The sequence below is a fragment of the Barbus barbus genome (genome assembly GCF_936440315.1).
Source record: "Barbus barbus genome assembly, chromosome: 13".
In the NCBI taxonomy this organism is placed as follows: Eukaryota; Metazoa; Chordata; class Actinopteri; order Cypriniformes; family Cyprinidae; genus Barbus; species Barbus barbus.
In genome coordinates this window covers 18,674,803-18,691,322 of record NC_136741.1, presented here as the reverse complement: position 1 = coordinate 18,691,322, position 16,520 = coordinate 18,674,803, and the positions used below count along the sequence as shown (strand labels likewise).

Genomic DNA, 16,520 nt, shown 5'->3' with positions numbered 1-16,520 from the left:
ACTGTATTTTTAATCAAATATATGCTGCCTTTTAAAAATATTAAAAACTAAATCATACCAACCCCAAAATTTAAATGGTATACAGAATGATGTATGCAATGATAACATGAATGTATGTAGGCTAATATTGTCGTCACATGACTTCACTATAATCCATCATGTTTAATTCAGTGCCACTGAATCATCATGTAGAATATAAATAGCTATTTTGCATTTTTGTATGTAACAATACCTATTAACATGAGCCAACAAATGAGTCAAGAAAGAACTGATTGTTCATGTTATTTCCAGATTACTGAAAATAGCTTGATAAAGAACAGTAAAGCCCATCCAGGTTTTCCAAGCATAATCAAAATGTGTACAGTACACAAACCACTTACTGCTAATATGGTACAAGTAGTATGCTATTCCAAATATAGCCAAAGTCTATGATCTTCATCTTGGACCAGGCTTTTGTAAATCACAACAGTCTATGATATATCAAACTAATTGAGGAAATGAGGATATAGGCTCACAAAAATAATTCACTGAAAATGTGGTCACTATTTTCTAAATTTTTCATTCATTCAGCAGTTTTAGTTTATGGTACGGATTTTTTTTTAAATATATATATATATATATATATATATATATATATATATATATATATATATATATATATATATATATATATATATATATATTTTTTTTTTTTTTTTTTTTTTTTTTTTGAATGAAAGCAATACGTCTGGTCTACAGTAAGAACCAAATTTACAGTATTATTAGAATGTCTTTGTTGTAGCATAGTGCACAGGTGAATATCTCTACACAGAATCCTCTTCTGATACATGTAGACTGACATACACTGAAACAAAAGCCCACCCCTTGTGCCCTTGTTGGTTCTGGAGATACCTTTATTTAGGCTGGACATTCCTGAAGAGGGAACAGATGATTATCCCACACGGATGTGTTGTTTACCGGCTAACACCATGACTTTCAGTGCATATTTCACACATCTCTGAAAACATCTTGCACTAAAGTAAACAGAGCCATGAGACTTTCCAGAGAAGCTTTCAGATTTCATCTGAATATCTAATTAGCAAGTCATTCAATAAGAAGTGGGGAACTTTAAGAATTTTAGAGCTTTCACTTTTGCTTTGACTGAGTAAAATAAAATTAGATAGACACTGGCTTTTCTGGGGCTTTTTGCATTCTATATTATGGGTAATACCTATAATGAATAAAACAAAACACAGCTATTTCCTTGATCATATCAATAAACACTTTTTTTTTTTTTTTCGTATTTGGTTAAGTAACAAGTAATGATTGGAATAAAGGCCCCAGGTGCCACAAAGTCTTTATTGAACTGATCTAATCATCCTATTACACGTCACTGACAAGACAACAGCATTTTCAAGCATCTGAGAAATGCCAAGACTGTGGAAACCACCAGGGAGCCTAAAAGGTCACTTCCTTTTTTAAATCCATATGCAGTCTAATCTCTGATTTAACATCACAAAGGAAACCTTGACTGAAAAGAGATGTTTTTTAAACCAATGATGAGACTTAATTATAGTATATTATGATAATCTAGGGCCCCTGCTCCACAAATTGTGGGTCACTAGCCAAAATCTGAACAGATCTAAACATTAATCACATTTTAATCATGAAATTTAATCATACAATGTATTTCAGGTCATTCTGGATCTCAGTCTGAAATGGTCTTAAAGGTTTTATAATAGCTGCATGACTACAACAGCAATGCAAACCATCAATATCATGCAAGAATATCTGAACCCTTGTCAGTTGATGGTGTTCTCCATAAAACACCAGAAATGGCTATGCATAATTATTATTCATGATCTCCAGGCTTAAAGTCATTGTTTACATGTATTTTTAAGTCTCATTATTTACTTCAGAGTTTAACATCATCTTCTTGTAATCAAAGCCGTGGCGCACTAAACATATACTACATGACTTTATATTGACTACAACACTAATATAAACCATATGCTTGCACACTGACAGTATAACATCTCATGATCAACCCGATGTGTCAGTATGTCAAGTCATCGTCTCACAAACCCTAAAGACTGTATTTCATTGATTCACCCTAGTCTGCATCGTTAAATTCCTATATGGATTTTTAACAAAAGGCGCATTTATGGATTATAACCCCATGAATAAAGACTGATTTTAATGCACAGAAGCACAAAGGCATCATACCGCTGTCTTGCAGCTTAGGGTGGGTCACTTGGGCATCTCTATGGATGTGTATCAAAACCAAGTAAGGAACCTTCCTAGACGGCATTTAGAGTCAAACCTATTAGAGTCAAACGTATAGTCTGGGTAGGCAGCTCTCTATGATTTGAGACACAGCCTATAAACTCAGCGTCTGCTCCAGCTAACTCAACGCCTAGGCCTTATTTGGGAAAGACTGGCATGCTCGCCAGCTGAATCAGGCAGCAGACAAAGAATGGTCGCAGGGCGCTGGGAGAATATATTTAAACGCAATAGCTTGGAGGTGCGTTAGATATCCTTACCTGCTGATTTTCTGGGCAAAGGCTCGGCGCTCAGCCATGACTGTAGCCGCTGGGTGCTCGAGTAACTCCAGCGCTCCAGCCGCGATATTCCTTCCCCACCCGTACCCGTATTTCCACAAGCCCCGCCTCCTGACGCCTAAAGTAAGTCTGCGATTGGACAGTTGAGAAGTCACTCATAACGCCGTGGTAACCATAATAAACAGAGAGTCGGGGGCGGGACTTGTCGGAATACTGATGGGAAAAAATAACGCGCCCCAGACTCACAAGAGAGGTGAGAACGTACCGTAAAGCCGGAAAATAAACGCACTCCATCTTTCAGTCTTTTGGGATCGTGGGTAGGAGTCGTTCCGGTAGTTTTGTTGGGTTCCTGCTCATGTTGGTGTAGAGGGTAATGAGAAGGCAGATGAGATTGCAAAGAGAGCGGTGAAATTAAATGAGAATGAAATTATGAAAATTCAATTTGGAAAAGGTGAGGCAAAAACAGTAATCAAAAAGGCAGTGAGGGATTTATGGAAGAAGAAGTGGGACACAGATAATAAAGGGAGACACTATTATAACATACAGAAATCAATCTCGGTGGAAACATTTAAAGGGAAGAGTAGAAAAGAGGAAGAGATTCTTGCAAGATTCAGACTTGGACACAGGATTAAAGTCCACTTGGTATTTAATGACAAAATGCGTTTCTGATAAATGTGACGGCTGTAATGTACCAGAAAATGCTGAGCATGTCATTTTGTGGTGTAATAAATATAGTGCATAGAGGATAATTTTACGTGACAAGATGTATGGATTAAACCGTGGATGGAATTTGGAAGGGATTTTAGGAAGGAATGAGAAAATGAGGGATTGCTGTAAGGCTTTATTTCTTTTTCTAAAAAATACAGGATTAGATCAGAAAATATAGGTAGGTTATAATTCAAAAGGAAAAGAAATAATGAGGAAGAAAAGAAAGGTGGAAAAGGAAAGGGAGAATGAAGGGGGAAAAGGGGAAGATAGGGAAAATGGAAAGAAGAGGGGGGAAAGAAAGGGAAAAGAAATTAAGAATATATAGTTGTTGTTTTTTTAACTGAAGTATATAAAACTCTTACACACTCCTGTACAGTAGGTGGCGGTATGCACCTTTAAATGCTGGTTTGCGATCCGCCATTAAACTAAAAGAAGAAGAAGAGTCTTTTTTTATTTTTATTTTATTACAAATCAAAAACATTACAATACTTGAAAAATAATAAGGGGGATACGAACAACATCACATGTAGATATAAATATAAATCAGCATGATATATCATCACAAAAATAATAATAATAATAATAATAATTACAGATACCTTACAACAGATTCAAGAATGTTAAATGTTTTAGAAGCCTTTGAATTCAAAGGTTTGGACACATTCTTAAAAGAAGTCAAAATAGATTTTACATCAGAAGAAAACATTCTAAAATTAGGTTTACAATGAATGGTTCTGGCTTTATGAAGGTGAAATTTACCCAGAAGACAAAGCAATAATACTGTCTTTAGAGTGAAAAGAAGAAGAGTCGTTCCAGTGATTCATATCCTGTGCGTACAATGGAGGGCTCTTTTACAGGAAGCTATCTGTGTGGCGAAAAGTGTGAAATGCATCCGTTTCCACTTCCACCTGTAGACAATGACGGCTTTATTGGTGTATAAACACATCGCGGTTTGTATATAGTAATTATAATTACTATATTAATAAATATTTAACTTTGACTCTTCTGATCATTTTTATTTTTTTATTTTATTTTTTTATTGCAAATCAAAAACATTACAATACTTGAAAATGAATAAGGGGGATACGAACAATATCACATGTAGATATAAGGGCAACATAAATCATGGTATATCATCACAAAAAAAATCAAATAAAATCAAATAATTACAGATACCTTACAACAGATTCAAGAATGTTACATGTTTTAGAAGCCTTTGAATTCAAAGGTTTGGACACATTCTATGTGTCCAAACATTCAAATGTAAAAATAGATTTTACATCAGATGAAAACATTCTAAAATTAGGCTTAAATGGTTCTGGCTTTATGAAGGTGAAATTTACCCAGAAGACAAAGCAATAGTTCGAGATTGCTGTCTTTAGAGTGAAAATCTGACAGGAAGATGATAGTTTCTGTAATTTCGATCGTTTTGTTGCAATAGAAAGAAATTAACACAGTAACTTCTGACCAAAAAGATTTAGAGAATGGGCAATGACAAAACAGATGTAGAATAGATTCTTCATCAGTATTACAAAATACTCTTCTGATCATGATATGATGGCATTTCCTAAAAAGTAAAATAATGCTTATGAAGTGCAGAAAACCAAGTAATAGATAAATGTCTCAAAACCGGTTCAAAGAACAGTCAAACCACTGATCAGTGTGTCAAACTCATAAAAGACAAATAACAAACGTCTTACAAATAAAATACACTATAAATATTATTTTATCAATATACACAAGTTGCTCTTAAATATGTTATTTTATTATAACATAAAAAAAAACTTTCCAGCCGAGGGATGTAATTGATTTTAAAAGGAACCACAAATCACAACCATCCTTTATTGTAAATTGTAAAACGGTAATACGCACATTATAGTTTTTTTAAAAAAACAGTTCTTTGGAACGAATAGTTCAAAAGAACCGTTTAGTGGAAATGAGTCAGACGTCCTATCTCTCTATTCTCTATCTTGATCTCGCCAGACGAGAGAACATCTGAAATATCGCGAGACCGAACGAGATGGTGCTTCCTCAAAATGTAAACAGAAGTGAGTAGATGCACAGTGAGTTCTTTAGTATAACAAGACATGTGAGCAGGTATGTTTTAAAGTTTATATTTAATTGCTTATTTTACAAAGAATTCGCCGCTTGTTTGCATTTACGCTTATTGAAGGCAGTTTTGTAAACTGAACAAGCTTAAGTTAACGTTACTGATTAATTAGCATGCTAGTCAGCCGGTATCTTGAGATGCATTTATGTTAATAAATTCGTATTCTGGCCGTGATTTGATTATTATTTCATATGCAACGTTATCGCATTGTTATGCTTGTGGTGGAAGAGAAAGTAAAATCAATGGCATGTTTCCAAGTACGATGTAACTTGTTTTGGCCGTACTGAAAACTTTTCACAGAAACTCCATCGTATGTGCTGTGATGGGTTCTGCTCCGTGGCTGATAAAATGGAGACTAAAGGGACCGACGAGGTGGAGAAACTGAAGTCCAAGTTCATGTCAGCATGGCACAATGTGAAATATAGTATGTAACGAGAGATCTCACTAGCATGTTAATTTTCCGTTCATCTGACAGTCTTTCACATGTCACAAAATTGACATACCTGTACACGTGACTAATCCTGAAACGTTTTTAACCCTTCAAGGTTGGGCTCTTAAGTCAAAAACGGCCTTCAGCCGTAATTCTCCTGTTTTTTTGTTGGGGAAATGCTACCATTTCAAGGCTGTGGGTAAGATGATTTACACAGAACATTAAAACCGGTTTGATAATCTGTCAATTCGCTTCACAAATTTTTATTGGTGTATTTTCTGTTTTTATTTAATATATCTGTTATAATATAATATTTAAAGGTGCCTTAGAATGGAAAACTGTATTTTACCTTGGCATAGTTGAATAACAGTTCTGTACATGGAAATGACACACCATGAGCCTCAAACACCATTGTTTCCTCCTCCTTATGTAAATCTCATGAATGCAAAAGACCACTGAAAAATAGGCGAATCAGAACATAACACCGACTGTGACATTACAGTCGGGATCACTAATAGTTACGCCCCCAACATTTGCATATACCATGTTCTATGCCAGCCGAATCATCAGAAGTTCTGCAGGTATTGTGAAGAAACAAGCGAGGACAACATCGAAAATGGCGGATCATGAAAATAATTTACAGTTGGGCAAAAAAGTATTTGTGTGCAAGTTCTCCCACTTAAAAAGATGAGAGAGGCCTGTAATTTTCATCATAGGTACACTTCAACTATGAGAGACAGAATGGGGGGGGGGGGGGGGGGGGGGGGGGGGGGGAAAGAATCCAGGAAATCATATTGTAGAATTTTTAAAGAATTTATTTGCAAATTATGGTGGAAAATAAGTATTTGGTCAATAACAACAGTTCATCTCAATACTTTGTTATATACCCTTTGTTGGCAATGACAGAGGTCAAACGTTTTCTTCACAAGGTTTTCACACACTGTTGCTGGTATTTTGGCCCATTCCTCCATGCAGATCTCCTCTAGAGCAGTGATGTTTTGGGGCTGTTGCTGGGAGACACGGACTTTCAACTCCCTCCAAAGATTTTCTATGGGGTTGAGATCTGGAGACTGGCTAGGCCACTCCAGGACCTTGAAATGCTTCTTACGAAGCATTCGTTGCCCGGGCGGTGTGTTTGGGATCATTGTCATGCTGAAAGACCCAGCCACGTTTCATCTTCAATGCCCTTGCTGATGGAAGGAGGTTTTCACTCAAGCTCACGATACATGGCCCCATTCATTCTTTCCTTTACACGGATCAGTCGTCCTGGTCCCTTTGCAAAAAAACAGCCCCAAAGCATGATGTTTCCACCCTCATGCTTCACAGTAGGTATGGTGTTCTTTGGATGCAACTCAGCATTCTTTCTCCTCCAAACACGACGAGCTGAGTTTTTACCAAAGAGTTCTATTTTGGTTTCATCTGATCATATGACATTCTCCCAATCCTCTTCTGCATCATCCAAATGCTCTCTAGCAAACTTCAGACGGGCCCGGACATGTACTGGCTTAAGCAGGGGGACACGTCTGGCACTGCAAGATTTGAGTCCCTGGCGGCGTAGTGTGTTACTGATGGTAGCCTTTGTTACTTTGGTCCCAGCTCTCTGCAGGTCATTCACTAGGTCCCCCCGTGTGGTTCTGGGATTTTTGCTCACCGTTCTTGTGATCATTTTGACCCCACGGGGTGAGATCTTGCGTGGAGCCCCAGATCGAGGGAGATTATCAGTGGTCTTGTATGTCTTCCATTTTCTAATAATTGCTCCCACAGAAAAAAAAAAAAATTGCTCCCACAGTTGATTTCTTCACACCAAGCTGCTTGCCTATTGCAGATTCAGTCTTCCCAGCCTGGTGCGGGTCTACAATTTTGTTTCTGGTGTCCTTCGACAGCTCTTTGGTCTTGGCCATAGTGGAGTTTGGAGTGTGACTGTTTGAGGTTGTGGACAGGTGTCTTTTATACTGATAACGAGTTCAAACAGGTGCCATTAATACAGGTAACGAGTGGAGGACAGAGGAGCCTCTTAAAGAAGTTGTTACAAGTCTGTGAGAGCCAGATATCTTGCTTGTTTGTAGGTGACCAAATACTTATTTTACCAAGGAATTTACTAATTAATTCATTAAAAATCCTACAATATGATTTCCTTCTGATCTTGTAAAATGTGTGGTATGTAACATGTAAAACCGTGGTATGTAACATGTAAAACCGTTTCTGGAGAATTTTTGCCCTTACCTAAGCCACATACCTTCTATGTAGATATCAGAGAATAATTTAAAATATTGTATCAATGCATTCTGTGGCACCTTTAAGTTTACCCACCAATATTCAAGGCATATAATTGAATGTTTATGCTAACTGTTGTCCTCAGATGATGAAAGCCCTACTAAGAGTTGTACTGCTGAGGCATTAGATGATGATATTGTCACAGGAAATGTTGATGGATTTCGAAAGGACTTCACCTCACGAATTTGGCTGACCTATCGAGAAGAGTTTCCTGCTCTTCCTGGCTCCACCATCACTTCAGACTGTGGGTGGGGTTGTACACTCCGAGCAGGGCAGATGATATTGGCCCAGGCTCTCTTACTTCACATCTTGGGTAGAGGTGAGATCGGGTCATATATGTATAATGTATGTATTTCTATGTATTTCTAACTGTTTAATTGTATTGAAAATGTATTCACCCTCATCCAAAACATAGATGAGTTAGTTTCATCATTAGAACAGATTTGGAGAAATTTATCATTACGTGACTTGCTCACCAGAGAATAGATGCTGTCAGAAAGAGTCCAAACAACTGATAAAAGCATGATTCCAGTCCATTATTAACATCTTGTGAAGTGAAAAGCTGTATTTGGAAGAAACATCCATCATTACGACATTTATAGTCCTTAATAGTCCATCCTATGTTTTCTTCTCACCAAAATGTTTGGTTGTAAATCATGCTTGATCTGTGCATACTTCTCTCCTAATTCAGACAAAACTACTTTTTTACTGGAGAAAGCAAGAGTCAAATTTTAGTTAAAATGTCTTGATGATGAATTTATTATTGTTACAAACATACAGCTTTTTGCTTAACAAGGTGTTGGATTGGATGAACTAGAGTCATGTGGATTACTTAATTTTTCACATTTTTATTTTTGGGTGAATAATTTTTAAATTGTAGATTAAAATAATAATAATAATAATAATATAACAGTTTTCAAATGATAACTGTCCATGTGAGAGCTGCAAAAATAGTTCTGAGGTGTGTGTTGCTTAAATCTAAGTAGCCAAAGTTTTCATCTCCTCATTTGCATATTGAAATTCTGAATTCATTTTTCATTTTATTACATTTATGCATTTAGCAGACGCTTTGCGACTTACATTGCATTCAAGTTACAGTTTTTACATTTTTATCAGCTCTTGCTTTCCCTGGGAATCGAACCCATGACCTTGGCGTTGCTAGCACCATGCTCTACGATTTAAGCTACAGGAAAGCCTGAGGTTAGGTTTCAGAGGTTGGGTTTTTCAGTGTCAGAGGTTGTCACTCTCTAATGAATGAGTTCTCATATGATTGACGGAGGGCAGTTTTGTGTAATATGGTGAACAGGCCACGACATTTGCCAGTTTAATACCTTCATTCAAAAAACAACATTGAAGCGTCATCCAGAGCCCACGTCTATAATGAAATATGCCATTATAGAAATATCTGTCTATAAAGAGGCTAATGGCTAATAAAATATACTTATTAGCCAATTACAGGCCTTGACAAGTAGCAAGGTCATTGCCTTATGGCCCCACAGCCAGGTCCGGCACCTTTATGACCCTCAGCACTTGTACTTACACCATTTCAGACACCCACTCTGTTTGTGAGGAGAAAATGTAATAAAAGTGAAATACTGACTAAGCTGAGTATCGTAATTGGACTTTTGTTCTTAAAGCACAAGCCCCACCGTCTATTTAAAAGTCAAATTTAAATATGTCTGTCATTAAGAGAAATCTAGGACAAACTTTCAGGACTTCTGAAAGACTTCTGCTCCATTGTTCCTTACTGCATTTTTTCTTAGTAGATATAATTTATGAGGTAATTAACAAAATAAAGATAATTACACTTCTGGTCAAAAGTTTGGAGTAATTGATGTTGGTGATGTTTTTGAAAGACGTCTCTTATGCTGACCAAGTCTCCATTTATTTGATGAAGAATATATTAAAAACAATAATATGAAGTATATTAGAATAGAAAATAACTCTTTTAATTTTAAAATATTAATTTATTCATGTGATGGCAGAGCTGAATTTTCAGCAGCCATTTCTCCAGTCTTCAATGTCACATGATCCTTTAAATACACTTTTTTTTTTTTAATTCTCGATCACCAGACTGGACCTGGTCAGAATCACTGACCTTGGAGCCCCTGGATACAGAGACATGGACCAGCAGCGCAGCGCGAAGACTGGTGGCCACATTAGAGGCCTCCATTCAGGGGGAAAGAGTGCAGGTCACCCAGCCTATCTGTGCTGCTCAAGGAGGGGCTGAGGAGGCTGACTCGTACCTGCAAGAGGCATATCACCGCACCATTGTGTCCTGGTTTGGGGACGCACCCTCAGCCCAGCTGGGCATCCACAGACTAGTGCAGCTAGGACTGACATCTGGAAAACGCGCAGGAGATTGGTACGGCCCAGCAGTGGTGGCACACATATTCCGGTAAAAAGTGCATTATTTTATTTAATTTTTTAAGTCCTTTGTTACCGATTCCTCATTATAAAGATGGTCAAATACCTCTGACACTCTTCTCTTTCCCTCAGAAAAGCTATTGATGAAGCAGTAGATGCGATGCTGAAAGGGATAAGCGTTTATGTAGCACAGGACTGCACCGGTATGGAATATCTAAATCTAAAATCTTTCACAGAACAACAACAGAAGGGCAAATATGATTAACAGAAGACTTCCAATAGTTACTAAAATTCAAACTAATTTGTATTTTAAAGCAATTTTGTGCTTCTGTAGAGATTCTATATACAGTATAAATCTACTATATATATGATTTAGTTTTTTTTTGGTCCACAAATCTGAAACCAACATTAATTTGAATAAGTTTCATTAACAATTAAGCATAATTTTGGACCGTAATGTATGTCTATGGAGGAGTGTCAAGGAAATATATATACAAACACACTACCATTTAAAAAAATTAGGGTTAGTGAGGTTTTTTTAATGAAAGAAATTAATACTTTCATTCAGCAAAGAGTAGTAAAAAATTATATTTGAAATAAATGCTGTTTTTTTGGACATCAGGATTTACTTTACTTACTTACTTTTAGTCATTCAGCAGACGCTTTTATCCAAAGCGACTTACAAATAAGAAAAAGTAACTAAAACTAAAAGTTAACACTCTTTGAATACTCTATACACACCCATTTAAGAAAATAAAGAAATTAAATAAAATTGACAAATGCATACAACAACATTTCAATAGTAAACATAAAAAGGGAAAAAAATAAATAAAATAAGCGATACTTATAAAGGATTTATCAAAGAGTCCTTAAAAAAAATGTATCATGGTTTTCACAAGAATTGAGCAGCACAACCATTTTGAACTGTAAAATTAAATAAAATAAAAAGGTTGCTTGTATACCAAATCAACATTTTGGAATGATTTCTGAAGGATCATGTGACACTGAAGTGAGGATTTATGGCTGTTAAAATTCAGCTTTGCTATCACAGGAGTAAATTACATTTTAAAATATATTAAAATAAAAGATTTTATACAATTACCATTTTTATTATATATTTAATCAAACAAACCATAAGAGATTTTTTACAAAAACATTTAAAAAAATCTTACCTACCCTAAACTTTTGAATGAAAGTATATATCATCTTTTTTTTTAATCCCAATATGAACAAACACCCAAATGTAATATTACATAATATAAGATAACTTACAAACATCATACAATTGTACATGAATCATGTATTGACACAAGTACAATTAGATTTAGTAACGGCTATATTTGTCCCACTCACCAGAGAGTGGGACAGATAAAGGACCCGTTTTTGACCTCTGTGTTTTTGGTTGTCTTCAGTGTACAGTGCTGATGTTATCGATAGCCATTCAGACAGCCACAGCGATCCTCAGGGACTCAATTCTGGAGCTGCCCCTAATAGTAGAGCTGTCATCATCCTCATTCCTGTGAGACTCGGTGGAGAGAAAATCAACCCAGAATACTTGAGCTTTGTCAAGGTGAGGCTTTGGAAACCACGCTATTGTACAACTACAAAGTAGATTATACAAAGAGAAAAATATTTGTTAAAGATACGGCTATCGACTGTGATCTTAACGACTCTCTTTCTCTTTTCCCTAGAGCATATTAAGCTTAGAGTACTGTATCGGCATCATTGGTGGAAAGCCTAAACAGGCCTACTATTTTGTTGGATTTCAAGGTTAGTCTTTCATAGGAGACAAAGTAAATGAATGCATGCAAAGAGAAGGCCAGCGCCATCAGAGAAGCTTATTTTATTTTTCCCGAACCCATCAAAAATGCTACATCATTCATCATGCGAGGGTCTCTGAAATAGCGGCCTTTTTACATTTACATAAGCAGCTTGCATAGATTTCAGAGCTACCCAGAGTAGCCCACTCTCCATCACCTTCAGTAGCCCATGGAAACCTTCAGTTGTACATGTAGGTAGTCAATATTTACCCATTTACATTTTAGCAATTTGAAATACACTCAGCGATGATGTCTAAATGACAAGCAATACATTCTCCCTGCCAGGTTCAGCCTGCCATCTGCATTCATCTTATGCAAATGATCTAATATAATTGCGTGTTTGTAAAGGTAATTTCTCTACACCAAAATTAAGTGACAGCCCCCTTTGCGGCATAAAGAATGTGCTTGTACAACCGGATTCGATTATGCAGCATTTAATCCATCCGAGTTTAGGAAAGAGCAAAAAAAATTCTCACGTTTGATTGTTTGAAGCCCAGCGGAGGTGGGTGACTTTGAGCTGCTCTGCATAGAAATTGGGCAAGGATATGCATTATAATAATCACTGTGTTTTTTGAATAACTTGTCTTTTGTTTTGTCCTTGCAGATGACAGTTTGATTTACATGGATCCTCATTACTGTCAGTCTTTTGTGGATGTCAGCACAAGCGATTTCCCTCTGCAGGTAATGTGGAATTACAAAAAGCTGACCGCCGCACAGTGATGTGAATTTAATAGTTTCTGTACTTAAGGGTATGAATCTGAAAGTAGACCTCCACACTCAATTACCGAACACAAGAGATTTACACATTGTTCTGTACTTTGTACCAGCTCCAACATATTTTATATAGCTCCAACGATTTTATATTTCAGCATCATAACTTATTTTTACGCTTATTGTGTGCTGTTGAAAGTGGCCCGGCGAAAGACAGAAATATTGGTCCATACTTTTAACTCAGCTGTCTAAGCCTTTCAGATCTCAGGCAGAATTTAACATTTGTCAAAAAATGTGTCAAAAAGGAAAATCTTTTATTTCTGCAATCTGGTTGTTGCGCGTGAACGCGCATCCCTCATTTGGAACAGAACTGGGCTGAACAGTTTAACATACGTTACATTGAAGACAGATATTTTGGACAAAAATGTCTAATACTTTAGTTGTGCATTTGGATCACTGTGATTTCATAAACAGATAAATAAATGGCTTATTTTGACTCATTTTAAAGGATATTGCAACTTTTTTTTCTTCTTTAAAGTCTTTTCATTGCCCATCACCAAAGAAAATGCCTTTCAGTAAAATGGACCCAAGCTGTACAATTGGATTCTACTCAAAAAATGTTGAACACTATGAAAGAATTATCAACGAGCTGTCAAAGGTGGGTAAATATTTCAAAAAATGGCGTGTTAACTTTCATTTATATTCAGAAAAATATTGGCATTGTAAGCTGGGAAAAGTCTGTTATTTAAATGTATGTCAGCAGGTGGCAGCATTTAACTACATAATTGGAAACTCAGACTGTCACAGTGTCCAGCATAGACTACTGTGGGGGAAAAATGTTGTATAGTTTTGTCTTTCTGTATTATAAGTGAGAATCTGCCAGATATACCTCTTGATTAAAAAAATTGAATGGTTGATTAACTGTTTATTAATGTGACAGATATTGCAGCCATCATCAAAAGAGAAGTACCCTGCATTCACTTTTATGAAGGGACACGGGAAGGATTATGAACTTTCAGTTGCTGTAGAAAAGCGAGAATGGCCTTTCATCAGGGACACAGGGAAAGCAGGGACAACATCGGGAGACTTTGTGCTGCTCTGACTCTTCAAGCCAGTAACCCAAAAACAGGTGATACAACACAAATCAGGACTGGATCAGTCTGTATTTACACTGTGGGTCTAAACTATACGACCCTGTACTACACTGTCCTCATGTCATTTCAGAAAATGCCCATTTAAAAAAAAAAAAAAGACAGCAAGCAGTGCATGCATTAGATTTATGGAGTTGGCTGTTTCACTGAACCAATACTGATATCAACACGTCTATCTGTTTGTGCATGAAAGCAAAGTTCGATACAGAGATTGCTTCATGCATATGATCCTGACCTCCATCCACATTCAATTTGATTTCTATTATATTTACAACCTAAACCTGCAAACATTTCAGTGTGCTCGTATAAATCCAATGTATAGTCAAAACTTTTTTTTGTTGTTGTTGTTAACAAGAAAAGTTTGCATGGAATCATGTTTCTTTTCTCTGGGTACATGTGGTTAATTTTTTCTTAAAACTGAATCAAACACCTATATATTCTACTTTTTGAATTTTATACATGATATAGTGATTTAGCTTCACAGAACTTACATTTTATGGTGACATGTTTTATGTTATGTTAACTGGAAGGATAATGTGTCTTTACAAGTGAGTAGAAAACACTGTATCACATATATCTAAATAACACTTAAATTATATTTAAAAAGCCCTTTCTGCCACCAGCTTTTTAAGAAATATTAAACCCATAGCACATTGATATACAAAGAAACTGTGCTTAATTTAAGATTAATTAGAGAAATGTTAACAAATATATTGGTATAATGCCAATGTGTGAAAGGATCAATACTTCCTTGGTAGCTCAGCGTGTTATTTTTAAAGGTGTAATATAAAACATAAACCAGTATGAATCAAGGAGTAATTTATTTTTAAATTATGCCTTATTTATATAACTTCAAGTTTTTTTCTTGGTGAGATATTTTAACAAAATTGTCAACATGATGATATTGCACTGCCATATCAATTGTTGTGATTAACTTTCTTTTTTGTTAGAAACACCTATGAAACCAAAGCGCTCTGCATTGAACAGAACTGTAACACTAGCTCTAACACAGTGTTCACATATTGTATTTAACCAGCATCATTGTGTTTTCTGTTATTTATGCAAACCTATTAATTCCACCATTTGAAGGGTTTTGTAATTCACCACAGTGTATTGTAATATCATACCTTAATTGCCAAAATCATTTGCACAATGAGCATTTCAGTTTTATAATTGCTGATTTCATAATTGTACAATAAATCTAATATGGTTTTAAAAAAAAAGTGTTTCTACTCATTTGTCTGTAGTTACTTACATGATTTCTTTTAAGTTCTTCCTCTTACATGCCTTAATGTACAGCAAATTTGTTATTGACCTATTTTCAATCTATTAGCTCATCTTCCCCAACAAACACTGCAAATGAAAATGACTCTCACTTCCTGACTCCATTTCATAACCCATTCCGCCAAACGGAACAAATCTGTATCTGGTGATTACGCCATTTTCCGGGGGAAAGAAAATATCCTTGTGTTGGACTCAGTGTTGCCATGGTTAATTCCTCTGTTTCTGTTCCGTTTGAGCAATGCTTGTGCTATTTTCATGTTAAATACAAATTCTTATATTAATAAGGTCATGGCCTTCCATTATAGGGTCTGCTTGAGGGAACAAGTTGCCCTTCTGTGGGACCAAACAGAATAAATCACTGCTTGTCTCACCACTGCATGTTGTAAAGACAGAAGCAGTGGAGCACAATAACCCCATCGTCTCATAGTCTGTGATCAGTAAATTCATACTGGGCTGTATTTAGGAAACAAGACATGGAGGAGAGAGGGGGGGGGTGGGGGGAAGAGGAAGTTTGGGACATTATGGGTGATTATCAGTGTTACATGAAAGGGCACTTGTGCTGGGAGGTATGGCGGCTTTGAGGAGACTTTGTGTTCTAACTGTATTTACGATGCTTCCTGTATGAATATTTGATTGAGTCATTCTCTCTAGAGGGGAACACTGTATCCCAGCAGCGGTTACGGCACCATACCAGACCTCGTCGCTCCGTTATAGCACAGCTGCCAATAGAGGCATTGATTCCGGCAGATGCCTTAAAATCTAATCTGCTCCGGCGAGCGAATTCCACAGATGAAAGAAGCGGAATTCTGTGAGAGGCTTCGTTCTGCCAGCAATTTGGATTGAATAAAGTTTTCTCTCTTCTCTCTCTTTTTGATAAGCATTTTGACAAGATACGATATGACATGGGTTTTTTTTGCTGCAGGCTGTAATGGAGAAAGCGCAGCCATCCATGCTGAACGGACTATCAACAATCAGTTCATTGTTTATTCCTTAATGTCATTCTTTTAGTTTCTAAGACCATCTCTTGGGGAGGCCCAAGCTAAATTAGGCCATGCATTCGATTATTTAGTTCCGATGGAAATGGACAGACATTAACTGCATTTACGCACACCAAGTCGAGGCAAG

The 16,520-nt window shown here is 36.4% G+C and overlaps 2 protein-coding genes across 6 annotated transcripts in view; one reads left to right on the top strand and one right to left on the bottom strand.

The window, feature by feature from the left end:
* Positions 1-2,633, bottom strand: part of dock7 (dedicator of cytokinesis 7) — a 46,584-nt gene extending 43,951 nt beyond the window's left edge. For both annotated transcript variants that reach the window (XM_079432584.1, XM_079432585.1), the window contains exon 1: positions 2,523-2,633. In XM_079432584.1, the coding sequence (XP_079288710.1) occupies positions 2,523-2,560 (38 nt within the window). In that variant the 5' untranslated portion in view covers positions 2,561-2,633. The remainder of the gene's footprint in view (positions 1-2,522) is intronic.
* Positions 2,634-5,229: 2,596 nt separating this feature from the next.
* On the top strand, positions 5,230-15,326 carry LOC306879570 (cysteine protease ATG4C-like). 4 transcript variants are annotated; one of them, XM_079432611.1, is made up of 11 exons: positions 5,230-5,296; positions 5,659-5,782; positions 5,904-5,987; positions 8,148-8,381; positions 10,136-10,460; positions 10,562-10,632; positions 11,842-11,999; positions 12,121-12,199; positions 12,854-12,930; positions 13,499-13,618; positions 13,901-15,326. In XM_079432611.1, the coding sequence occupies exons 2-11, from the start codon at positions 5,671-5,673 to the stop codon at positions 14,060-14,062; spliced, it is 1,422 nt and encodes a 473-aa protein (XP_079288737.1). In that variant the 5' UTR covers positions 5,230-5,296; positions 5,659-5,670; the 3' UTR covers positions 14,063-15,326. The 4 variants fall into 4 exon arrangements, with proteins under 4 accessions (XP_079288737.1, XP_079288739.1, XP_079288736.1 ...); XM_079432613.1 differs by having other exon boundaries at positions 5,258-5,296; positions 8,208-8,381; XM_079432610.1 differs by having other exon boundaries at positions 5,258-5,345.
* The last annotated feature ends 1,194 nt before the right edge of the window (positions 15,327-16,520 follow it).